At 38.7% G+C, this 27,521-nt stretch overlaps 1 protein-coding gene across 1 annotated transcript in view; it reads right to left on the bottom strand.

The window, feature by feature from the left end:
• Positions 1-27,521, bottom strand: part of LOC134668157 (exostosin-2) — a 70,740-nt gene that overhangs the window by 17,470 nt on the left and 25,749 nt on the right. Inside the window, exon 3 of the mRNA XM_063525676.1 lies at positions 1,366-1,549. Within this exon, the coding sequence (XP_063381746.1) occupies positions 1,366-1,549 (184 nt within the window). The remainder of the gene's footprint in view (positions 1-1,365; positions 1,550-27,521) is intronic.

Below are 27,521 nucleotides of genomic sequence, written 5' to 3'. Positions count from 1 at the left end.
CGAGTCGGACTCCCGCACAAAAAATCACGTTTGTTGTATGGGGGAGCCCCAGTTAAATATGTAGTTTATTTTGTTTTTAGTATTTGTTGTTATAGACATATACTGAAAATATAGTTATAGATTTGTTGTGGTGACAGCGGAGTCTTAGTAATAGAGTTCCGTTTTTATATGTATGCATTTCGCATGAGCATTTCGCTCGTACTTGGCCAAACATGATTTGGCGCGGGTGAGACGCACGATAACTACCAAAGAAATAAGATCATTCAAATATCATTCTGATAGAAGTGTACGTTCGATTTGGCCTTTTTTGTCCAAAATTGATTTAAGATATTTATAATACATGTATTTATCCGAATCGAATGTACCTAATTTCAAACAACCTATTCTAATCTCGTTTACACGCGAGCCACGAGTGCCATTTTCCTATTACATTTTAGTGGATATTTTTTTAACGGGATAACAATTGGAAACGTGTGATGAATAATCAACTACCTATGTTAGTGTTCGAGCATCGATGTTTACAGGCATGTTGTATTGATTCCTACCTACCTAAAATAATTAAATAAATACGCGAGAAACCTTTATATATATACAAAAAGGTCATATGACCGCAGTGAAGACCGGGCCCTTCGGCGCGGTCACTGGGAATAGAAGTATACTTACATGGCGGCGGCGCTTTCCGCTGGTTATTCCACACTACGAGGATCTTCGCTAGACTAGGTGTGCGCACCAGTTTTCGCACTAGTGTGAATAGACTGTCCACCCGGTCGTAGGTCAGTATGACCGCGGTGAAGCCCGGGCCCTTCGGCGCGGTCACTGGGAGTAGGAGTTTACTTACATGGCGGCGGCGCTTTCCGCTGGTTATTCCACACTACGAGGATCTTCGCTAGAATAGGTGTGCGCACCAGTTTTCGCACTAGTGTGAATAAACTGTCCACCAGGTCGTAGGTGAGTATGACCGCGGTGAAGCCCGGACCCTTCGGTGCGGTCACTGTGAGGGATCAGGTTTACTTACATGGAGGCGGCGCTTTCCGCTGGTTATTCCACACTACGAGGATCTTCGCTAGACTAGGTGTGCGCACCAGTTTTCGCACTAGTGTGAATAGACTGTCCACCCGGTCGTAGGTCAGTATGACCGCGGTGAAGCCCGGGCCCTTCGGCGCGGTCACTGGGAGTAGGAGTTTACTTACATGGCGGCGGCGCTTTCCGCTGGTTATTCCACACTACGAGGATCTTCGCTAGACTAGGTGTGCGCACCAGTTTTCGCACTAGTGTAAATAGACTGTCCACCCGGTCGTAGGTCAGTATGACCGCGGTGAAGCCCGGGCCCTTCGGCGCGGTCACTGGGAGTAGGAGTTTACTTACATGGCGGCGGCGCTTTCCGCTGGTTATTCCACACTACGAGGATCTTCGCTAGACTAGGTGTGCGCACCAGTTTTCGCACTAGTGTGAATAGACTGTCCACCCGGTCGTAGGTCAGTATGACCGCGGTGAAGCCCGGGCCCTTCGGCGCGGTCACTGGGAGGAAGAGCGGGTTCACGGGACCGTACTGAAAATGACAAACATAGCATAAAAAAATAAGCAAATTGACATGAAGTGGGACACAGTTATTTTTTTACATTTCTATTAAACATTCACTTTTGGGTTGTTACATATTTCTCAAAGGCGGGAACGGTATAACTCTTATTATAATTTGAGCCTACTCAATTAACTCATATATTACTCGTAGTTTGATAAATCTTGTAGTTTATCTTCAGCGTATATACCTCAGTTTTTTGCCACAAAATTATAAAATAATAGTCTCTAAAACTTGATACATCACTACACTTTAATATAAAACAAAGTCTCCCGCCGCGTCTGTCTGTGTGTTTGTATTGTGTGTTTGTTTGTACGCGATAAACTCCAAAACTACTGAACGGATTGTCATGCGGTTTTCACCTATCACTAGTGATTCTTGAGGAAGGTTTAGGTGTATAATTTGTTAATCCGTGCGAAGCCGGGGCGGGTCACTAGTGGGCTATAAAGGTAAGAACGTAACGTAAGTAGTAAAATAACATAAATGCTAATAAAAAGATTAATGGAGCCCGACTGACCCATATGTAAATATGTGGCCTAATATTAGAGGATTTGTTTTTAAAATTATTCACCGAACATTCTTATCGTGCGTGGTACGTCTTAAAACGTCGTCATTGGCAAAATCCCTCCTGCCAAAACAAGAGGCGAACTCCGTAAAAAAATATATTTGAGGATTTGTTTCGTTATTTACTCAGAAGGGGGAAAGTAGCATGAAGGTCATGAAGGAGCCAGGTTTTGAAAGAAATATTTTGGTAGTGTCGGAGCTAATTTTGTATGTAGGTATTGTAAGTATGAGGTAAATGTTTGCAGATGTGGAGAGTGCACACTAAAACAAACCTTCGGCCAAAATTCGTTCCAAAACCACCAAAATATTGCTAATGGCTCTTTAAAATACTATGCCACTTTCCCTCTACTTGCACAGGAGAGTAAAAAGTGTACATTAGCTGCATATGTAACTGGCGTGACTAAATTAATGCTCACTACGATCTACACAAAAGATAGAAAACATACTTTTTGCCGCTGGTCGCATGGAAAAGTACAGTCCAGTCAGTACAGTTGCTCTAAACTCGCAAAAATATCACTCGCACGATCTTATTTGCACTATTTGCAGAGCCATAAGAGCGTGTATAATTACGTACTTGCTTCGTCGTGCAAGATTTATTGAAGGTGACTGCAAGATTGAACCTGCATAGCGTACATATATGGTATGAATTGGCAACATCCTCGAATTAAATAGTGATATGTAACGTCCGTAAAGGATATTTTATTTGAATGCTGCAATTCACCGTCAAAATTGAGCGTTACTACTTACCCCTGTTACGATAAGCCCCAAGCTCCCCTACACACAATTTGGAGTTTATCATCATCTTTCTAGCGTTTAATACAGTCATTATATGTTTTGAGACAAACAAATTAATATAGTTTTCAAACCTGTGTGACGTGATACGTCTAGGTGTACTGTTTAAAATGCACCACTCTCCCCCCCCCCTCCACCTGACGCTCGATCCCCCCCCACCTTGAAATGTGTCCCCGTTGGTAGTTTTGTGGCATTCTCACGAAAACTATAATAGATATCAAAAAAGTGTCAAGGACAGAATTAATCCTCATTAAATTTAGAACAAAAATGGTCTTATGTGTTTTATTATAAGTTGGACGGTATTCAAGCTATAAGTACTTGTATAACCTTAAAATAACAAAATAACCATACTAGTATGACGAAATGCAGAATATCTTCAAAACGGCTAGACCGATTTTAATAAAATATACCTAAAAAATCACCGCAGTGAATCCAGCTATCAAACAAAAGAAACTACATCAAAATCGGTTCATCCGTTTCGGCGTTACGAAGTCACAGGTAAACACAGAAATACAAATTTTTTTCAACTGCACCCAATAATTTTGTAAACCGATAAATTTTGACCAATTATTTTAATGAGATCATGTCCCTTGAAGTTTTAGCTTTACGAAAAGTTAAAAAACATGGAAAACGGCCCAGTATTTTTCAAATTATCGGCATTTTCCCGATTTGTGAGTGGTTTCGTGTTATCACGCGCACGAGTTGCTCTTGACCCCTATAAAACGGGGGGTAGGGGAGGGGTTGTTATCAGTCACTTATCAGAAGTTGACCGGTACACATATCCGCATATTTTCCCGTAAAGAAGACCTGTGAAAAATGGAAACCACTGAAGCTGAAGTCCGCCAAGTCGTCCAGCTCTGCTCCTGCAAGAGGGGCGTAGCCAACGTTCAGTAGCTGCCACGCTGAATTTAAGTCAATCTACAGTTTGCAGAGTTTACCAGAGGTTCCAACGGACTGGATCCTTTACTTCAAGACCAAGAAGCGGCCGCAAAAAGTGTACATCAGAGAGGGACGACCGCTTCATTGTCACAACATCTCTCCGAGATCGACACCTAACAAGCGTTGCCATCCAGCAGCGTCTGCGTGAGATACGAGGAGTGGCTGCCAGTGAGTGGACAATAAGAAGAAGACTTAAGAAAGCGAACTTGACACCCAGGAGGCCTGCAACGGGGCCCAGATTGCTGGCGCGACACCGTACAGCCCGAAGAGAGTTTGCAGAAAATCATATGGACTGGACCATTAAGCAATGGACCCCAGTTCTCTTCTCGGACGTGTGCAGAATATGCTTGAATGGATGTGACCAAAGAGGAAGAGTCTACAGAAGGCCAGAAGAACGGTTCGCCCAATGTTGCTACTCCGAAAGGGTCGCCTATGGCGGTGGATCCGTGATGTTCTGGGACGACGTTTCCTACGACGCGCGAACAGAGCTGGTTTTCGTGCCTGGCGTGGCGCGACTTTCGGAGAAGCAACATTGGGCGAACCGTTCTTCTGGCCTTCTGTAGACTCTTCCTCTTCGGTCACATCCATTCAAGCATATCCTGCACACGTCCGAGAAGAGAACTGCGGTCCATTGCTCAATGGTCCAGTCCATATGATTTTCTGCAAACTCTCTTCGGGCTGTACGGTGTCGCGCCAGCAATCTGGGCCCCGTTGCAGGCCTCCTGGGTGTCAAGTTCGCTTTCTTAAGTCTTCTTCTTATTGTCCACTCACTGGCAGCCACTCCTCGTATCTCACGCAGACGCTGCTGGATGGCAACGCTTGTCAGGTGTCGATCTCGGAGAGATGTTGTGACAATGAAGCGGTCGTCCCTCTCTGATGTACACTTTTTGCGGCCGCTTCTTGGTCTTGAAGTAAAGGATCCAGTCCGTTAGAAACTCTGGTAAACTCTGCAAACTGTACATTGACTTAAATTCAGCGTGGCAGCTACTAAACGTTGGCTACGCCCCTCTTGCAGGAGCTGAGCTGGACGACTTGGCGGACTTCAGCTTCAGTGGTTTCCATTTTTCACAGGTCTTCTTTACGGGAAAATATGCGGATATGTGTACCGGTCAACTTCTGATAAGTGACTGATAACAACCCCTCCCCTACCCCCCGTTTTATAGGGGTCAAGAGCAACTCGTGCGCGTGATAACACGAAACCACTCACAAATCGGGAAAATGCCGATAATTTGAAAAATACTGGGCCGTTTTCCATGTTTTTTAACTTTTCGTAAAGCTAAAACTTCAAGGGACATGATCTCATTAAAATAATTGGTCAAAATTTATCGGTTTACAAAATTATTGGGTGCAGTTGAAAAAAATTTGTATTTCTGTGTTTACCTGTGACTTCGTAACGCCGAAACGGATGAACCGATTTTGATGTAGTTTCTTTTGTTTGATAGCTGGCTTCACTGCGGTGATTTTTTAGGTATATTTTATTAAAATCGGTCTAGCCGTTTTGAAGATATTCTGCATTTCGTCATACTAGTATGGTTATTTTGTTATTTTAAGGTTATACAAGTACTTATAGCTTGAATACCGTCCAACTTATAATAAAACACATAAGACCATTTTTGTTCTAAATTTAATGAGGATTAATTCTGTCCTTGACACTTTTTTGATATCTATTATAGTTTTCGTAAGAATGCCAAAAAACTACCAACGGGGACACATTTCAAGGTGAGGGGGGGTCGAGCGTCAGGTGGAGGGGGGGGGAGAGTGGTGAATTTTAAAAAGTACACCTAGATGTATCACGTCACACAGGTTTGAAAACTATATTAATTTGTTTCATTTTCCCATACATTGATTACATAGAATGACTCAATTAGTTTGTAGGGACTAGTTTTTATGAAAGTGACTGCTATCTGACATTACAACCTAGAGGAGAAACTAGTCCTTATCAGGATTATTCCGGTTTTCTGAAGAGACCGAAGAGCGACTGGTAAATATCAAATGATATTGTAGCCGGGATTTGAACCCGAGACATGGTCTGTGACCCGAGACCCCCGGATTGGAAATTGCATGCTCCTACCGCTAAGCTAAACTAAGTTAACACCATTATGGGCAATTAAATCTATAATAAAATAACAGATGTTGATAAACACTCTAAAAACATCTACGTACGTGTGTGCGCTGTAGTAACACAAAAGCGTTTACAGCTCGGCTACATGCTTCCCGCGTTTCAAGAGAAGTAGTGGTTCTCTGGTAGCAAATCAAAGCCAGTGTGTCGGCCACAGTAAGCGAATGCTCACGAAAAGCAACTCTACGGGAGGAATGGCGACGTGTCGTTAAACAAGTCGCTCAAAAGTCTACATAATGGCCACGACCACTCTTTCAGGAGTGTAACGAAGAAGAAGAATGGTTCACTACCGAAACCCAGACCACGAAACAATGCAATTAAACATAAGACAAAAAAGAAGCTAGGTAAGTAAAAGTGAGTAGCTTTGTGTCAATCAGTCAGCCCCACTTGCACAATTCAACTAACCCGGGGTTAACCGGTTAAACCTGGAGTTGCCATAGTTACCAGTGCAATTTGACATTGGGTTAACGGTTTAATTGCTTAACCTCTGGTTAGTGGGATGGTGCAAGTGGGTCTAAGTCAATTAGATCCTAAAATTCACAACCAAAAAACCGTACCTATCGTGTAGGTATTTGTGTGTCAAGAATCTCTTAAAAAAGGTATTTGAATGAATGTTTCGTTTAGAGCTGTTCAATGTGGAAGGATCGTTCTGCACTCATACAGATTCATGGTCAAGTCATTGTACAACTATTCATCCTATTACGCGTACTAACAGAAGACTCTTGACCATCGATGAACCTTATATGGTCGCAATAAAGTTTACAAATGGTCATTATCCAGCGATGGTATTCTAAGCAGACTCCACTGCCGGCGAGACGTGACATCGTAAAATAATAAAGGCAAGATATGCAAATACATCAGATATATGTGATGTACGTTATCCCGGTTTTACGATGTAAAGAGGGACAAGACAGGGACATAGCGAATTGTAAGTTTCAGGGGAGCACGATTTCTTGACAGTATATTGCCCATTTTGTTTAAAACGATAAAAATAAGAGTCACATATAATATAAAGCGAGCTCGTCTGAAAATGTTTGTACTTCGCGAGTTTCCTAACTCCTATTAAAGGTCACATATATTATTGTTCAAACACGAACAAGCTTTAACACTAGGAACACGTGTACTGCGTGACCGTTGTCTGCAAGACAACCTAACGACAACAACGCGCAATAAGTATCACAAAAGAAGTACCTACTAATCGTTTACTACTGTTCCGTTTATTTTTTCAAATCTTGTATTTGACGTAAAATTTGGGATTCCTTAAAAAAAACTGCTTCTTCCTTAAGACAAACCGGCTTAGAATTAGAACGATTCCATTTCAATCAGTATTTACCCACCTGCTTGCCGTCTGCTTGCGGAAAAAACTTGTTAATTTCGATTAAATTTCTTAAAAAAATTTTTTTATTTTTTTTACCGAAATATACTTACCATTAGTATTTCTCGAATTCCCGATATATCTTAAACCGGATTCGAGGCTTACTTTAGAAGACAGTCTAACATAAAGACAGACATCTTTAAGTTTTTTACAGTAGATAGCAGGAAATCTTAAATGTATTCAGCAGGAAGCACTGATCTTTAATACTTCAAATAGCTTTTGCTTTATTTAATTCTTCAAATGGCGACGCTGGCGGAAAAGTTCGCTTAAAATTTCTCACGTAGCCGGTATAAGTGCCTCTTTATGCATACTCCCTGGAACGGAGATTAAAGTTGAAACTATTGATTATGTCGCAGGGGACCTACTAACCTTTTGTCGCAAAGGGCATCTATTTTATTCTCATAATTTCGATTTGACTCGAAAAAATTACACGCAGTTGCTACAACTGATCCAATAAAAATAACACTTACGCTCAAAAATTACTGAAATGTGGAAATTCAATAAGTGCGAAAGCGATGCCACAAATTCAAAAACGTGACCACTTTTGGATTTCTGTAGCGAGCGGCCTAGCGGCCCTCTTGAATGTAGGTACGGATACCAAAATCTAAGGTTAAAGACTGGAAAATTCGAAACACTTCATTCAGTAGATATTATGGCTAGTTATATCTTGGAATATACTGGCAATGTTACTAAAGCAAATAATTTACGCAATCACATATTAATTCTGAATTCAATACTTCCAATGACAATTGAAATCATTCCGATTTTCGTCATGCTTTTGATCGTTGCCAAGTAATCTTGTACATCCTTAGACCTGTGGTTGCTATCGGTGTCGCTTGATATGACTACGACATTAATTAGGTACCTAAACCTAAAACTTGAGTTCGCTTGACCAGATAGAATAACTAGAAGCGACATGGTTACCACATCGTTGCTTCAAGAATGAGAAAAGCCACCATGTATGCTAGTCTGTATTTCCATATAGATTGACTCGTTTAGTCAAGCGAGGTAGCTTACAACGAGAGTCGGTTAAACAGTAAGTATCAGCATATACTTCATAAAGGAAGCAACTAAGGGGCTATTCATAAATTACGTCATTTTAAATTGGGGGGGAGGGGGGGTCTGGAAATCGGATAATGGTAGCATGACGTAGGAGGAAACAGGGTCATTCGAAGCATGATTTTTGGATGATTTTAGGGGGGGGGGGGGTCAAAAATCGTCAAAAATCGATGACGTAATTTATGGACATCCCCTAAGTACCCCGACGAGAAATAATGAATGAGTTCCCAGCGGTATCAGGTTCCAAAATTAAATACCAAGTAAAGCGGTAACGATTTTTGCAAAAACTAGAAGAGGCATTCAAACTTTACTTTTTTATATTGATTTGACACTCCATATACAAGCACGAGCTCGAGGAAGATGTAATGACAGTAATGTTAAATCAAAATCATATGTAAAGTTAGATTGCTCGTACTTAACGAGCCGATATTTGATTCTTGTTAAATAATACTATTTAAATGGTAATGAACCTGAGTTTTTACAGCCTGAATATTTTAACGATTTCGCAGACATAGTCGAGGACAGACATAAATCAATGTTTCACTTCGTTAAATGTTATGTAGCGAGAATGCTCTTATCATCGCTAACAAAGTAGTACCTACTCGACTTACAGACGAAACAGTACCTATAGGTCAAAGACACTTAGAAAACAAGCGGTCTCTTCTGAGCTGAGCCTGAAATGTTCTTAACTTTCGGAATTTTGCTCGTCAGTTCCCTCGGCAATAGGTATCACTAGCTATTTTATACTAAAATTATACATCGCATAGCAGGAATCCAACAATATACAACGGAAAATAATTGACTATAGGGTAATTCGCCAGTTACTGGCCATCGGCCAATAACGGCTACGCTAAACTAACAATGAATGATATTCACCTATAAACAGGTTCATTTCAGTATAAGGTTACAATCACTGGCCATCAGCTTTCAATAACCTTATAACTACATAAATCAATTCTGTTTATATAGGTGAATACCTAGAATTTATTTTTAGTTTACGGTGGCCAGTTACTGGCGAATTACCCTACATTTTTCGTGATTTCTCTCTATCGAGCCAACTAACTTTTATTTTTAATTGCAGACCAAAGACATACAAGAAACAAAACAAGGGCAGAGCTTGTAAATAAGGTCTAGTTTCCGTGTGAATTTGTAATTTTATGGCACTTGCAGTCAATTAAATCTGAGCAAGGCACTCATTTGAGTCATTTTAACGTTAGGGAAAGTGGAGCAGCAACATCCTAGCATACAAACAGCAACACTCGTAACTGGTACATCGGTGGACCAAAGGCATAAGGTCCACCGATGTACAGTTAACAGTGTCGGCGATGGTACACTAATTTTAGCTTTTAGTAATCTTTAAAGTCAAGTCCAGTGCACGCCAGTCGCTTAATTATCCGGCCACCCATTTTAAGTTTATGAAAAAGAGCATATCGGTTAATTTCGAATACCTACTTAAAATGGTCGGGTATTTCTGAAAATGGATGTACATTTTGGGATTTACCCGACAATTTAAAGTATTCGAAATTACCAGAATACACTACTTTACAATCGAATAGTTGTTTTATCAATTCTGGCTTTAAAAAAAAAATCGTAGAAATACTAGTTCTCGACTCTTGAGAGTACGTGGATAAAACAACACCCGGCTGGTTAGGGTTGCCATACGTCCGGACATGTCCGGATTTTTGACCCTTTGTTCGGATTGCGGCCGGACTTGGCAAGTGTCCGGATTTTTAGGAATGACCTCATAAAAAAATATTTACGTGATATACTGCGTAACGAATGCGATGCGAAAGGGAAAGGTAGATCCACGATACAGTAGGTATACCGCAGAGAGCAGCGCACCGCCGGGGCGTCGTTTAAGCTACGCCAAATCTCTGTTACAAGAAATGTCCGGATTTTTAGGGTGATGTCCGGATTTTTATCAGGACATTTAATTCTTCCATATGGCAACCCTACCCCTGGTACACATTTGTATTGTCAGGTAATTGGGATTGAAGGTCATTTAACACACCCCTACTATCACACGACTATAGGTAGAGTATCTATGAGTAGTATATTTATTAGTTCATTAGCCAATTAGGTTAGGTTACTATTGGCTTCAGGAGACCATTTTAATTGATTAGCAAACAGGTAATGTGCTACATAGATGTGCTACAATGTCTGGCGTAGGTTCACACATTAAAGGTATATAAATCTTAAATATCTGGGAGAACGAGCTTTGCTTGGAAAACATATAAAAACTCAAAAATGCGCGTTTTCCCAGAGATATGACCTAGCTAGATCGATTTTTTCGCTCCCAAAAACCACCATATAGCAAATTTCATTGAAATCGAGATACCCGAAATAAATTGTTGTCATATGTACATATGTAGTACGATTGTCTCGTCTATACATTTTTAATAATTACCAATAACATACATACTACTCATTAATAACGCGCGAAGCTAGTACTTATGTGATAAATAATCATAACACCACATTAATAAATCATGGTTCTGTGACGGGGCTCTCTAGGGCCCCACATATCAACTAGAGTGACGTATCAGTAACATTAAGTCAAACTTGTAATAATATAATAAACACGCTTCCATGTAACTCGATTCCCATAGGCATGCCTTTTGCTAAGTAACGAAACCGCTTTTGAGTTATAAGCTTAAAAAATCCCGGTTAGTTTTCCGTATAGCAATTCGCTTTTTGTAGTCGCTTAAATTACGATGTAACGATGTAAAATCATAAATACAAAATGCTTTTAAGATAAGGTTTTCTCATTAACATTAGTTAAATGACTGGAGTGCTGAGGTTGACTGAAGTAGCATGACAAATATATACAGGGTGTTTGGTACATCGTTTGCCAAATTAGAACGGCAGATAGGTTGAGTCATTTGCTATCTTCTCAGGCCTAGAAATGTTACATTTGGTGAAAAAAAAAAATCACTTCTATGACAGTTTTTCGTAAATGTAAAATTTTTACTTGCGTAGTAGTAAAAAAAACCATGGCCAATTTTGTTTTTCTAGGCATGAGAAGATAGCAAATGACTCAAGTTATCTGCCGTTTTAATTTGGCAAACGATGTACCAAACACCCTGTATATTAGTCCTCCTCATCGATTTCGATGATGGCGACCTCGGCAATTACGAATTACGCCTGTTATGGGCCCGAGTGTGGCTGAGCAGGCCGAACGTGATTTTAAAGACTCTCCTGCAGGTGTTACAATAGAGTTGGTCAGACGCGTTGACAAATACGAACGTTTCCGAAGAAAATACGATGAAAAACAATTATGCACTACATCTGTATACATGTACCTACTTGATTTAACCTATTTTATCTGCATTCTGAACTGAACTAGAATCGTAACATCATCCTCGTAATCTATATTCGATATTTTTAACGAGCAAGCGAACTAAAGTTAAATACAAATATATCATATTTGCTCCAATAATTCGCCCCACACTCCACATTTCGAACTGTAAACCGTACCCGATATCGATAACTCTGTACTAACAAGATATAATTCATGCTCGAAGTTGTAAGTACACCTGAATGATATTTAACTGACTCCTACTCGTATGAATTCAGTGTTTAGTTTACTTTAAGTTTAACATCAGGCTTATTTTAGTAAGGCAAACAAACTATTTCAATAGACCCTTTTAGGCACTAAATTATAAATGCGAAAGTAATTTTATTTGTTAGCTTTTGACGCTAAAGCACTGGATAGCGATTAAGGAGTAATTTGGTAGTTACCTGTAGGTATAGTAACAGAAAACGGTGTCGTTAAAATTATTTTTTTGAACTTGTGAACGTGTGACACATCAGTCACTTAAAGGTAACGCGCCACTGACGAAACTTGTTAGCCAGATATAAACAAAATGTCCCAGTAGGTATTAATTGTTTATATTCCAAGTAGGTATTAATTGTTTATATGTTTGGGAACATTTCTAAGTGAAAAATAGAGAGTTCTACAGTCAAGTAATAAAAGTTTCAGATATATAGGTACGCCTGCATCAGACCAATTCCAGCTAGCTGCTTTAATCTAATCCCGTAAGTGCATTACAACGAACAACGCAGGCACGTGTAGGAAACGGTAAACTTGATATGTAGTGTACTTTAAACTGGGCAGTGATGGACCTTAAATCGAACAATAAACCTGGACCTCTAGGCTACATAAAGCTACTTCTAGACACCATGTACTTTCTCCATAATACGGAGCTATTATTTTATCTAGCACAGATGTACCTAAATATATTTCATCTCCACACATATCATAAACCCTCTACTATATTTAGAAAACAATGTTCTTATTTGTAAAATGTCATTATTGCGTAATAATAACATCAAATTTGATTTTATAATGACATTCAAATTTTGAACATCATCATTCGAAAGTCGAAACTAAATGTCAACTGCAAACAGTGTGGTCACATATTTAGAATTTAATAGCTCTCTGGAGCTTATAATGTTATGTTATGAGTGTAGGTATAAAGCCGAGTATGTAATTGTAAACAATTAGGCATTAAACATTCGTGTGATCTTATTATGAAACTCTCTTCGTTCATTTCATAAACCCACACTCGTATTTTAAGGTACAGCTGTTTTCGGTCATAAGTCATGATCCCCGATAGTCAATTAAAGACTATTACTGTTAGTACCTACTGTAGCATAGTTAGTACTAAAATAAAATATACCAAAATTGCCACGTGATAAAACGTTTTATTTACAATTTAAAAGGATAAACACCTTGCCTTGATAGTTTAAAAAAAAAGGTAACTGCCACCGAAATCAGCTAAGCAACAATATAGGTAATTTTTCATAAGCACCGTGCCACCGAAATCAACTAAGTAAAAATATAGGTAATTTTTAAAAAGCAACGTGCCACCGAAATCAGCTAAGTAACAATATAAGCACTGTCACCGAAATCTACCTTATAAACTAATAAAAAAACTTCCTAGCAGGCTATGTGTTCCCTACTGGTACCAGACAGGAACAGAGGCTACGGGCAATAATTTAATCTAGAGAAATATACAAAGTGAGTCGTCGAATGGTTTAGCAGGAACAGGCTCAGGTCTCTGGTGTACTGCTCACGCTCAGACTGATGTCGAGAATAATAGGCTTAGACCTATGGTGCACAGTCCACACACAGGCTGGAATTGTTGGCTCGGGTTGAAATAGTAGAATGAACTATGCGCGGTAACATAGCATGTGCCTTGGTCCGTGTCCACAAACGCAATTGTAAAAATATTCCCCGAATAAGAAAACTGCGAACGAAGAGAAGAGCCACGCTAAAGTAAAGATATGAAAACAAATAAGATAATAAAATAAAAGATGCGAACTGACTTACCCGCGACAAAAAGCGGTTTTCCCAATTACTAAAGCGATACTTAGTGGCCGTTTAAAACTTTTGCCATCGATATAAGCCAAATTAATTCTATTTCATGGAAAGCTTTTGAAATTATGCATAAAATATCCTCTTACGTTGACGTCCCGTTCTTTTATTTTTCTTTTTTGTCACTTGTCAAACCAGCCGTCGGGAATTGACTCATAAAAAAAAGGTTTCTACCAAAGCGTAACGCTGCACTACATAATATTACGTAGTTTGTTGTTTAACATGCCATAAATGGAATGTTAATAGTCGTACACGTAATTATTACAATATATGCAGCCACCATTATCGTCCATTTGCGTGTTGTGTTTGATTTCTAGGCGACACGTCCATGACTCAGTGGTATCGAAGTAGTGATACCTACCTATAGTCAGTGTTAGGGTCGTATACCGGGTGTGGCCTGTAATATGAGCAAAAATTTAAACTGTAGGCTGTACTCCTCATACTGACCAACATTTGTTCAGCGACTTAAAAAATTACTTGAGGTTTGATTTTTAATACACTTTAAAGTTTATTCTAAGACGCAATGTATTGCGAATTTTGTTATGTTTAAGGCGTGACAAGCAACGTCAATCACAATGATATGGCGTGGCGATGGCGTCCATTGAAGATAATATTTATTTTGTATGAAAAATAGGAAGTCTTAATACTTCATATTTTTTTAAAGTTGTTGAACAAAAGTGTCACCGTTTGAGGAGTACAATTTACTTACTTACTTACTTGGTTGGCGCGATGACCCAAAATGAGTCTTGGCCTCCAACACAAGAGCACGCCACTTTGATCGGTCCAGAGCGGTATCCCGCCAGCTTTCGCCGACTCCGAGCTCACGGAGATCTGCCTCCACTCTATCTGCCCAACGGTATTTAGGACGACCAACAGGACGGCGTCCATTTGGTCGACCCAAGTAGGCCTTTTTGGCTGCCCGATCTTCACCCATCCTTTCGAGATGGCCAAGCCAGCGGAGACGGTGCGCTTTGGTCTCACCTATTATGTTCGGCTCGGCTATCAGATGTTCTATCTCGGCATTCTTTCGGATCGTCCAACTGCCATCGTCTCTTTTAACGGGTCCCAGAATCTTCCTCAACACCTTACGTTCTGTGACTAAAAGGCTGTTCTCCTCCTTGAGTGTTGTGTGTTGTGTGTGAGGCTTGGAGTACAATTTATGTTTTAATTATTTGCTCGTGTTACAGGCCACACCCGGTATGTTCACATGGGGGCATTTAACTCCAGAATAACCTGCGACCTATACGGTCCCCCGTAATGGTCACGTACTGTGATTTTGAGAGAATTTTCTCCCTTGAACGCTCCATCGGATTTGGCTGTAATGAACTCCTAGCCGAGGTATTCTCGAGAGGATTACTGAAAAAAGCTTTATATACAGGTTTCTAAAGGGTCGGGATCGCTCGTGTGACATCACTAGAATTGTAAGCGCCCATAGGCTACGGCAACCGCTTGCCATCAGGCTTGTTTGCCACCGACGTGTTATAAGAAAAATATTATACAATGTCTCCTTTTGATTATCAAATACAGTCTCTATGCTCTCTATTCCATAGTTAGAAGGGATACTAGGAAACTAAGAGAGACCCAGAGGGGCTACCGCGAAAACCGAAATTCTCAAATTGCGGGGATCTTTCTCTTTTACTCCAATGAAGGCGTAATTAGAGTGACAGAGAAAAATGCCCGCAATTAGCGAACTTCGATTTCGCGGTTATAGCCCTGATCAAATTACCGCTTTGATAAACTATTGGATTACCTGTAATAAGGGGCCGATTTTTCAGAAGTGTAAAGGTTTTTAAGAAATATTTTTTTGTTAAAAAGTTTTGTATTTTATACGGATACCTCAGTTAAATATACGTAGCTATTTCCAATTTATTTATAACATGCCCGACTAAACCGCATCACGTTACAGTACTAATATTTTTCCATAGCAAGAGTAATATTAAGTATTAAAAAATGTTATACCAATTAATTTTATTTAATCTTTTGATCTGAAGTCTCCTTTCCACCTCATATTCTCAATAAGAATAAATGTAAAAAAAGATAATGTCATCGGGGGGCACGGCAGTGCCCCCGCCAAGTCGAGCGCGATAGGGTTGTCAGTTTTGCCTTAAGATATCTGATTATACCCTATAATAGTAGTTTATGTGACGGGTACACAATGAAAAGCAATAAAAACGAGTGTGGGTTAATTAAACGAACGAAGTGAGTTTCATAATAGGACCACACGAGTATTTTAATGCCTGATTACATATGTAACAGTTACATACACAGTTTTACAAATAGAAGGTAAAAAATCGAAAACGAATTGAGAGGGCGTCATACGTTAGCGATCTGAATACATTTCCTAGCTAATTGTCCCTTTGGGCTGAGGGTTGCAGCACGTACAAACGATTTCGGTATCAAAATCAAAAATATTCATATGATGTAATAAAATTGAATTACCTCCCATAACAACGCGCACTCATTAACATTATCAGACACTGATAAGATCATTTCGATTTTAACCAAATTGAGTATTGGTTTCATAATTCGCTACGAATAAGATATGTTGGTCTATTTATTTTATTTTATATGTATTTCGATTGCAGATTTAATATTTATATTGTTCAGCGAGCTGCAAATTGCATGGAATTCATGCATAAAGTGGTCATGCACTTTTTTAGCTAGGTGTACAACTGTACATAAAGCAATAAACAATCGAGATGTGGCAGCACGAATGGAAAGCATGATTTTTATTAAAATGCCCCGAAAGGCAAGTTATGGTCGACAGTACGGCTACCATCAGTTTGGCATTGACATAAACGCTATCGTGAACGTAATTTACTTTCTATATATCTCTTTCGCACTAATATGTCAGTACGAGCGAGATGCATAGAAAGTAAATTACGTTCACGATAACGATGCAGGCCGTACAGGTCGACACTTCGCCAAAAATTGGCACGTACAAGGCAGTGGTGGTAACGACATTGTTAAAACTAGGTACAAGAGGTTTTTGAAATGAAAACTTCTTTAGCGGCGCTGGGCACTTTTTGAGGTGGGGATAAAATGATAAACTCGAGACAGCATAACGCGATCACGTGACCGTAACGTTTAGTTGGCCACTCATTTAGATGGCATTTAAATCAATAAAGAAGAACTCAAATGACATTACATGAAAAAGGTTCTAATCTTGTACGGGTTGAAATACGGGGATCTCACAGTTACATTCTAACTTTATATCATTCGAATATAAATCAATAAAGCTACATCTTGATGCAATCGCTGATAAAAGTGAACTCTAGTACTGGTGAATAAAACTCAAAATATCATGACCAAATATATTTAGATGCGAGGTCTGCAAGGTAACTTTACAATTTCTATTCGAATTTTAAACAATTAACGCTACAAATTTGAATTTCAATTTTTAAACAAGCTCACTGACCAGCAATTTTGGATCTAAAGTTTTTCAATAGAAAGGAGGATGGGTCAATTATACATAGTGTTGCAGATATTTTGGACTAGTCATTGAGTTTTCACTTCTGTTGGCACTCCCGGAGTGCAACCCGTTGTTTTTTTTAATCGGCATGAATATCAGCTTCCCACTAATATTTTAAAAGTATGGAAATGTTCATTCAAAATGACCACAAACACACGACACGCAGACGACAAACACATTAGCATTATGTCGCCAACTTTAGTTTTCCAAGTCGCAACGTGGTTATATGTGGCTGAATCTGAAAGCTACGTGGCCGTTTTCTAGATCGCTACAGACCCAATTTTCTCTAGGATCGTTAACTATGAGATGTGAAAGTGAAGTTTCTGAACTCTACTCGTTTAGATACATGACTATATGACAACCACTTTTGTTTTCTCTCCTGTCACCCTCTCTTGGCCTTACTTGTCAAAACGAAGTCTTAAACGTTATCAAACAAACCTATTTATCAGTCAACCACACAAAGACTAAACTAAATTCAGATGTTATCCTGATCTAACGCATATATAATATCGCTTTATTGCTATATCTAGCAGTAAACACATTATAAAGTCAATCGTTTGTTAGTCACTGTATTGTGACTAACAAACGATTGACTTTATAATGCAGCCTACGAGGTGTAGAGGTCAAAATGCTTCGGGCGTTGCAAGACGATTTCTTGTTCGCTTTTTACCTGCAATGCAAGGGCAGTGACTAAGAACGGGTTAGAAACACGAGTAATTAAGTGCTACACTGCATAAAAAGATGCAATGCAGACTATATTTCCGCAACTTTTACAGAGCGTTGGTTTTTTAATGCACCAAGCTATTTTGTGTGCAGAATTAAAAAGGTGTCGGGCAAATGACGGATTTTTTTGTACTTCTGATAAAACGGAGACGTCGATATTTGGTACGCTAACGTTTATAAGTTTTATAACTTACCTAGCTTAAAATTCAACGGAACATGTTGGACCATTTATTAAGGAGAAGTTAATTAAGCTTAGAATAAATTTAAAAGTGGAAAAATTACTATCCTGGCCATAATATGGTCGAAAGATTTGCTGGCTATGGATACCTTCTTGGTAGGTCAGATGGCAGGGCGCTGAAGTATCGATCCAGAGGCCGTGAGTTCAAGTCTCACCAAAGACAGTAATTTCTCCACTTTCAAATTTATTCTAAGCTTAATAGCATCGTTCGCAGACGTTTCTGCTTGTTAAAAATTAAAAGAAAAGTTAATTTTCTACGGCATTGTAAAATCCCCATCATAAAAGAAAGCATCGTCAAGTGTCACTACAATTAGTTTTTACCGGGGGGCTGGACTCTTCAATAGAGTCAGAGTCAGTAAGCTTCATCGGAAACATTTGCACTCCGAGTATATCCGCGTGAATTTTCCTTATAGATGTTGACGCTCCATTTCACCCTTAGGGGTTGGTTTGTCAAAATCCTTTCCTTGTTTATGATAAATTCCTTTTTCTATACTCACTGACGTGTGCAAAATTTGGTGTCTTGTCAGTACGTTTTTTGGGAGTTGAGTAATTTTGTCAGTAAAGACATTGAATTAATTTTGATAGCAGAGTGTGACTATCAAAGTGTGACCGCACAAGTCAAAGCATTAGGTAGTACTAGCACTAGCTTTGATTACGGGAGTAACGTCATGTTGCAATATACATACTTAAGGGGCCCACTGATTACCAGGCCGCCGGACGATATCGGCCTGTCAGTCAGACGCAAAATTTGACAGCTCCGAACAACTGATAGGCTGATATCGTCCAGCGAACTGGTAATCAGTGGGCCTCTTTACGTGATATCAAATCAATACCTATATCCCTCTTCTGACCGCACTTTTTGATGGCAGAGCACATACCTTCGTGATTTTCGTAAAATGTAAATGAACGGCGCCATATTAGGTTAGGGACCTGTTCCATCCAAAAGATATGCATTGTGTTCGTACGTGAATGGAATAATAAAAGACTGTTAACTTTACTACCAGTATTTCATAGCTTTGCACGCACCGTTCGGTTTTTAATGATGAATTGATGATATAGGGAATATATCGAAGTGTAGTATTATATTTTTCGATGCTTCAGTTATAAGAAAATACGATCAAGGAATTTAATTTCAGTAACATTTCGTACCTTGTCGCAGTGACAATTCACGATAGTATGAGATCCCTACCGACTTTCATTGATTGTCACTCTTACCATATTATTTTTTTGGAGTTTTTTTAACGTAAAATAAGTAATGCAATACCTACCTATGTAGCGGTTATTTTTCAAGTTAATCGTTTCGAAAAAACCTACTCACCTGTATGATAGTATTGAAACAAGAAAAAAACATAAAACTCTGACTAGGCACGTAAGTTCAATATTTAGTCATTTACGAATCATAAATAGTCGGTCTCTAAACGAAAGTCTCCGCTTGGCCTTAAATTATCAAATTAACTTACTTAATAATAAAATATGAAGAGCTTTCAACGAAACGGCCCAATTTGTTAAAAAAAAACATTATTATGACTCAAACAGAATAGTAAGTCCCCATTTCTATACAACATAAAACATCTAAAATATTATGATTTATCAAATTTAAGAAATTATTTTTATATGAATGGTAGAGACTCAGAAGGGCGAATGAAGGTATAATCAGGACGTCGACCTTAATAATGATTACTTAAGGTAACGAGTCTATTATGATGATTTATTAGATTTGTCTTCCTGCAAGTGCAAACCGTCTGGGTGACCCAAAATGTGTCACGCTGAATTTAATTTATCTTTATACTTAGGATCTGCTAAGGCAGAGAATTAATCCTTATCCCTGCTAACATAATAAATCTAAAAGTAACTCTATGTCTGTACCTCTTCACGCTTAAACTGCTGAAGCGTTTTAGATAATTAAGTATGAAGATAGTTCATGGTGGAGAACATAAGATAGTTTTCGTCACGGAAATAATCATTCTTCGCAGACGAGGCCGCGAGCCAAAGCTAGTACATAGTACGGTAAACGTACTATAGCTCGACACGCTAATGCCCAATAGATGACACCTAGCTGTCACCTCTATTGACAATGACTTAAGTTTCAAGATGACATGTATTGGGACCGCGTCGAGCACCAGAACGTTTACCTTACTTACTATGAGGATTTTATTACGGAGAGTTGTAGCTATTATAAGTCTAGCAAGCTATCTAGGTCTAGCTGTCAGGTACAGACGTCAGCAATATTGGTTGTCAACAATATCCGTCTGGAAATGGATCGGAAGGTAGATCTAGGCATCCTGCAACCCAGATACTTCTCGATAACACAGATACCTATTTTTTGTAGATATACCTCGTGATGGCACAAACATTTTTGTAAATATATCTCGTGATACCACAAAAAAATATTACTTAAGTGTTTTTTTTTATCAAAAACCACGAAATAGTTCATAATTAATTTAAAGGTCATTTTCGAATCACCTTGCCTTAAATGTCGATTTATTCAAACAAGAAATATGTTTTGTTTTAAGATAACCATAGTTAGTTAACTTGGGAATAAAAAACATTGTTACCAAATGACCAAATATTTCAGAAGTTTCTGATGCCAGTTTATCAAAATTGAATTTCAACAGTGATAAAATATTGTTAAATAAATGTAAGCAAACATAGCTGTTTTCCTCGAGGTAGCTAGCTGAAATTTTAGACGTTCCCACAGAACTATCATATCTAGATTCAGGTTTCCTCTCCTATTGTTATGTAGATATTTGTGCACAAAATTGCCGGGGTGTCCCGCTTACTCATCTATTGTAGCCGAAACTTTCCATATGAATGGGAGAATGATATCACAAGTTTTCTTGCTACTTTTAAGTATAAATTTTGTTTCTCCGATACCTATACCATGTTTTTTACTAGAAGAATCGCTAGAATCACGGTAAGTCGACTTCCATATTGTAAATAGTTTCTTTTTGGTTTTACATGTATTTATTTGAGTTTTCGAATTACCTGAAAAAATACCTCAACTAACATAAAATTTTCATCAACTGCTGTCAGTTACTCTATCATATTTTTCATACCACTTTATTTGTATGTTTATAAATCAGATCGTAAGAATTCTCTTACTAACACGGAAAGAAGATCAGAATCACACAACTGCACTTGGAATTATTTTAGGTACTTAACCAAAAACTCATTCAAATTTCAAATTGCCAAATTGGTCAATACACCATTAGATGTTAAAAGATGTTTCTTCCTTACCTACTACTAACTTCAAACACAAAATCTTTTCAACGTTTAAAGTGTAGCGTTTTCTAGAAACCAAATAAAAAGGTCCCTTTCTAGGTCAACCTTGAAGCGTCAGACCATAAATTATAGGGACAAAGTCCACTATTCATCTGAATTACGCCACGGGATATAATGGGAGGCGTGAATGGTAAATGACATTAGTTGTTCTATATAACAGCACAAACTTACCCGGGCTTTATGAGATAATGGCGTGACCTTCGCCATGTTTTGCAGGCTCCGGCCTATTTCACTCGGGACAGTAACTAGTATAAGAAATGGAACTGGCACGTTTTACCTAAGTATATAAGATACCATTTGGTTAGACTAGCAATAAATCTCGATACAATGTAAGTAGATAAATAGATTTACTATCTGTAGATGTTTTATTATGCGATCAGCGGTGCCATAGCTAAACGAATCTGTCGTAAATCTTTCTGGACATTCAGTAACAAGCAACAACTCGCAAGTTTGCAGCTGTTTCGATCAAACTAATAAACCGGCAACATTGATGCGACGCGCGCTTATAGCTAAGGTCCTATGTGTTTTTTAGGGTTCCTTACCCAAAAGGTAAAAACGGGACCCTATTACTAAGACTCCACTGACCGTCTGTCTGTCACCAGGCTGTATCTCATGAACCGTGACAGTTGTAATTTTCACAGATTTCTGTTGCCGCTATAACATCAAATACTAAAAAGTACCTATATGAACTTAAATGGTCCATATGCCCATAATTTCTGTACTAACTCTATGTAATAGTTATACTATTCAATGGAATAAATTTATCCAATCAGAATCCTGCAATAAAACCCCGCAACTTTCGTTTTAATTCCACCACAACAGGCTTTACCCGGCCGTTTGAACGCAACCCCTCTGAATCCATCGATTGCCTAAGTTCGTTATCCGGTAAGTAGTTCTGGAACTGGGGTGCGATCTCGGCGATAAACATCTCGGACACCTGACGGACGGTGTTGTGAACGACTTTATGACCGTGGAGGTTACTCAACTATTTAAAACTAGCTTTTATTTTTTTCCTACATAATGAACTGGCCCATCTGCCCATAAATAACTTCAAACAGAACACTGCAATAAAACCCCGCAACTTTCGTTTTAATTCCACCACAACAGGCTTTACCCGGCAGTTTGAACGCAACCCCTCTGAATCCATCGATTGCCTAAGTTCGTTATCCGGTAAGTAGTTCTGGAACTGGGGTGCGATCTCGGCGATAAACATCTCGGACACCTGACGGACGGAGCTACGAACGGCTTTATAACCGTGGAGGCTGATCAATTATTTAGAACTAGGTTTAGCTACTGATACTTTTACAAGCTTTTTATCTCGAAAGCTATGTTATTCGATTGAGCTGAAACTTCACATGGGTATACCATACGTAGGTTTGGGTGACAATGCAATATTATGGTACCTACCATCGAGCTAATCTGATGATGTCTTGATAAATATTAGCCGCCTGATGGAAGAAAAGTACAGTCAGCGATAAAAGCTTGTATCAAGAATTACAATTTTGACATACAACTTATTTCACCTCGATTGCAGTATAAGACAGGTTCTCCCGAACAGTGTCGTATGAAAAGTGGTTTATTGATTACGCTGCAGTTTGACTTCTGATCCTTGTAGTGGTGTTCCTAGGCTCCAAGAAACGCCACAGCGCAAGTTGAAAAGTGCCGTTTCCCCCTAGCCATTCGCCGTCGAAAAATCACACCTATTTCAGAATTCAGACTTAAGTGATTCCAGCTCTTAGCGTAATTGCACTACATAATTTAGATTGGATTGGTATAAATTTAAAGTACATTGAATTAACATTAGTTATACGGATTTTTTTGTGTTTACGAGTATTTTACATTTCTTGTAGATATGTCTCTCTGATGTAGCTAGTGCTACCGTTGATGTTATCTGAAGCAAAGCAACCCAAAGTGACTTATGTGACGCCATTTATAACTTTACATTGAAGTTCTCGTATTGCTATTGTGATTTACATTTCAAAGATCTCTGAGAGGCAAAACACGCTAGCAACAGCAATGAAATTGTATCTACGTGTTGCCTGTTTATACAGACGGACCAAACTAACTCTGCACGGACTTTGCAATATCGGTGCTATGTTAAAAGTGCTTGTAAAAAATGCTAGCGGGCGAAAGGGGTGACTGTCTAGGCGAAAGGGGTGACTGTCTATGATACTTCAAACAGATTTGCTACAAATTACATGAAATTATGGAGTTAAAAGAGAAATAAAAGTAAGACTGACGCATTGCGCTGTTGAAATACATTTTTCTTCGTAAGCTTTACGTCAACATCCTTAAAACTTCGGTAGGTTTACCTTCACCTGCTTAACCTTTAAGACACCTAGTGAAAATGCAAAAGTTACCGGGTTACCCCATCACAATGTCAAAAGGTGAAATCCGCGACCGATGGCCCCCCGGGACGTTTGGTCCCCAACTGGGGCAAGGGTTAATGCCACTTTGGGTGAGTTTCCGAACTATGGGCATCACAAATTGCAAGTTTGCTCGTTGGTTTCTACCCGTCGATTCCGTAGCTTCGCTCGAGAGTACTTCTCTAAGCGGGGTGAAGTGCAAGACGCGATAAAACTCGATGAAACTTCTCACCTGGAGGTGAATTTTGAGCGTTTAAGGATTACTGAGGCTTTGTGATCCTTCAGACGTAAAGGCTGTATATTTTTGGTCTGTACTGTAATTGTGGCAGGCAGTAATAGAGCTAATTTAACATTATTAACTTTTATACTTGAACAATCTGATTAAACCATTCCTTACATTCTTAATTAACTTTGTTAGTAAGGCAACTATGTTTGCAAGGGGGCCTTTTTTTACATAAAAAAGGAAGGTTTAAGATTAATCCTTTCTAAAACTGAATAGTTTAAGCGTAGGTATTTATACTTTAAAGTCTTTAAACTATAATTTTTGGGAGACTAGAAGATACCAAATTGTATCCCGAAAGAGCCAAATGCCATGTGACTCACGAACAGCGATTAGCCGACCTCTGAACTATATCCTAAGTACTAATGAAATCATTCATTATTTTCATATTTCACTAGAAACATGAATTACTTCCCGTACCTACTCCGCTGGCCCGACGATCACGTTATTTCCAACAAGTGCCATTCCGATCCCAAACCTAGCACGAACTAGTTAGCACTTTTGAACCAGTATAAGCGCAATTTACGATTATGTCGCGGTAAAATAATAAAATTCTAAACTAGGCTGCACTTCTAGACACAACCACAGAATAAATAATAGTACTAGGTACAGAAGACTGACTCTCTAACAAAACGCGTCTGTTACGATAAGCACAGATATGGCCGCTAGGTGGCGACAGCGCCACGCGCAGGTTATGGCTTTCCCCAATATTGGGGCGGAACGGATGTACTTTTAGCTACCTGTAGCAAAGCGACGAAATCGCGGAGTGAGCCACGCCTGACACAACTATATTGTATGCGTGATACAAATATGTATTATGTATAATTGAAATGGACATAAAGGTCATATTACACCGGTCCGCCTGATTCGCGGCGCAATGAGAAAATACAAGGAAATGTTAATGGGGGTTTCGTGCTCAAAATTGGTCAGTGCGTAATCTACGCATCTAAGGAGTTGGTTGACTTTTGATGGCGGTTTGATTGTAAGTTCCTGTTGCTTATTAAATATTAATAAAGTGTCAAAGAATCAGCAGTCGTGATAAATAAGCTAGCTATTGATATATAAAGGAAAATGAGCTGGTTTGCGAAAACTTCTTGAAGAGGGATTGACTCCAAAAGTTTTGTGATACTTTCAAATTTGGCTCACTAATTTGACAATGGCATGAAGTCTGTCTTTTGTACTTTATTTGCTGTGCAATAAATATAAAATCAACAAATAAAATTTTGGTTTAGTACCATTTCCCGTAGATACACAATAATAATAACAGGTTATGAACTTGAATTGGTTCTGACAGATCATATAAATAACTAATCCAAATCAACTTCATAGCATGATATTACAATCGGAATATACCTCCAGGAGTCTGTCTACGCTAATTCTGCACGCATATTGTCACTGATAAGTCGGTGCCAACTTAGCAAGTGATGCTGAAATGTGAGAATCCAAAAGTGACGACATTTACATTCCGATATTGTAGGAAGAAATTGTCCCTTCGTATTTATCCAACCATAATATTTAGTGTATCAATAGCTCTAAATGCCGATAAACAAGATCGTTCAGTCCAATACTCGTGTAAGCTTAATAGAGAGGAAAACCCACTGGTACACAAGCGATTATATTCCTCCAAATTGAAGATATAAGAAAAAATATCAGACAAAAATAAAAGGTATTACATAGTAAGAAAAGAATATTTGCTCCTGGCAAAATACTGATAAGGAAAATATTGAAGTGTATTATACACTCAGCTTAAAGCTACATACATATGGCAATAACTGGAAAATTCGCAGTGAACTAAGTCTTGAGTGTTTGTATCATGTCTAGACATGATAATGCTTTGAGATTTCATTTCAGCTATCACGAACAAAACCACCGTTTATGTGGTTTATCCATATACATTGTATACTCGGCTAAATATATATTTACATAAGATTATCCGCTCTAAGAAATGTTTTATTATACTGTGGTAATGTGAAGTTAGTGACACGGATTCCGTAAAATTCATGTATCGATGCAGATCCGTTAAATTCGTTTCATCCGTAGAAGTGACACGGGCCACAAGCTTTATTAAGCTAAATACATAGGTAATATTAATTCTTTCTTTCTAAATACATAGTTGAGTTGTAAAATTTTCTTTTTAACCAAAAAACGATGGATGGATTGTGTGAAAGAGGATATGAGAAAAAAAGGAGTGAGTGCTGAGGTGACGAAAGATAGAGGAGAATGGAAGAGAAAAACATGTTGTGCCGACCCCACATAACGTGGGATAAGGGCAGGGAAAAGAAGAAGAAAAAAAGAGACATAGTAACTTAACAATGAGAAGAGCTTGCTGCAAAAATTATGTGCTTCAAAGAATGCGCCTTTATTTACACTAAAATGCGGGTTTGCTACTAATGGATCGAGGAACAATAGCAAACTTGTAGTGTTTCACAACTGGGTCATTATCGTACCTACTGCATTTTTCTGAAACCGTAAAATTCTCAGTTTTATTTATAACGATCCTAAGTATCCTAACCTAGGGTTTGTGCACAAATCACGCGAGGTGTTTTCGACTGCTTTTTGATGCCATAATAAAGATGCCAAGGACAATCATTAAATTTTTTGTTAGATATACAAAAAACACGGTGCATATTTTTGGCACTATAAGCAAAATTGTACGATATTATTAGGTACTATATTGTTACCTACTTAACCATTCTCATTTATTGTGGTCAAAAAATGTGAGCTCAAAGCTCTGTTGTGCTGTATACTTAGAAAAAGAAAAATGCAACAATATGACCATAAATTCGTTCCGGATCCTAATGATACACATAATTTATGAATATAATACACAGAAATATGTCAAAAGGCATTTCGCAACGTCATATTTCATTTCGCTGTTTTAAAGGTTAAGCTAAGTCTTACAAATAGGTAAGGTACGCGTGTTTGACGGAGAAAGGACCTACTTTGTCAAAAGTAAGATAAGATAATATATCAACGAGTAACTTTCACAATATCATGTTATCACATGAGTAGCAATTCCTACTCTAGGCCAACCACGTAAAGTCCAAAATCCAATGTCACCGCACTGTCATTACTAAGGCTCGCGAACATATCCTTTACCTCATTGCCTGTATTCCCATAGCTTAAGCACGACCAAGGCGAACGTTCAGTTGAATGGTGACCTCAACATCAACACAATATCAATCATCATCATATCAGCTGAAAGGCGTCCACTGCTGGATATTGGCCTCACTACAACATTTGATCATGTGCTGACCTCATCTTATGATGAGTGTTGACCAGGCCATAGGTCCACCTTGCTGGTGGCTTTTCCTGGCTGGGTTCACAGGATCGCTGTCGACACTCAAGAACCATTT

Source organism: Cydia fagiglandana, chromosome 10 (assembly GCF_963556715.1).
Source record: "Cydia fagiglandana chromosome 10, ilCydFagi1.1, whole genome shotgun sequence".
Lineage (NCBI taxonomy): Eukaryota > Metazoa > Arthropoda > Insecta > Lepidoptera > Tortricidae > Cydia > Cydia fagiglandana.
This window is presented reverse-complemented; position numbering and strand designations above follow the sequence as displayed.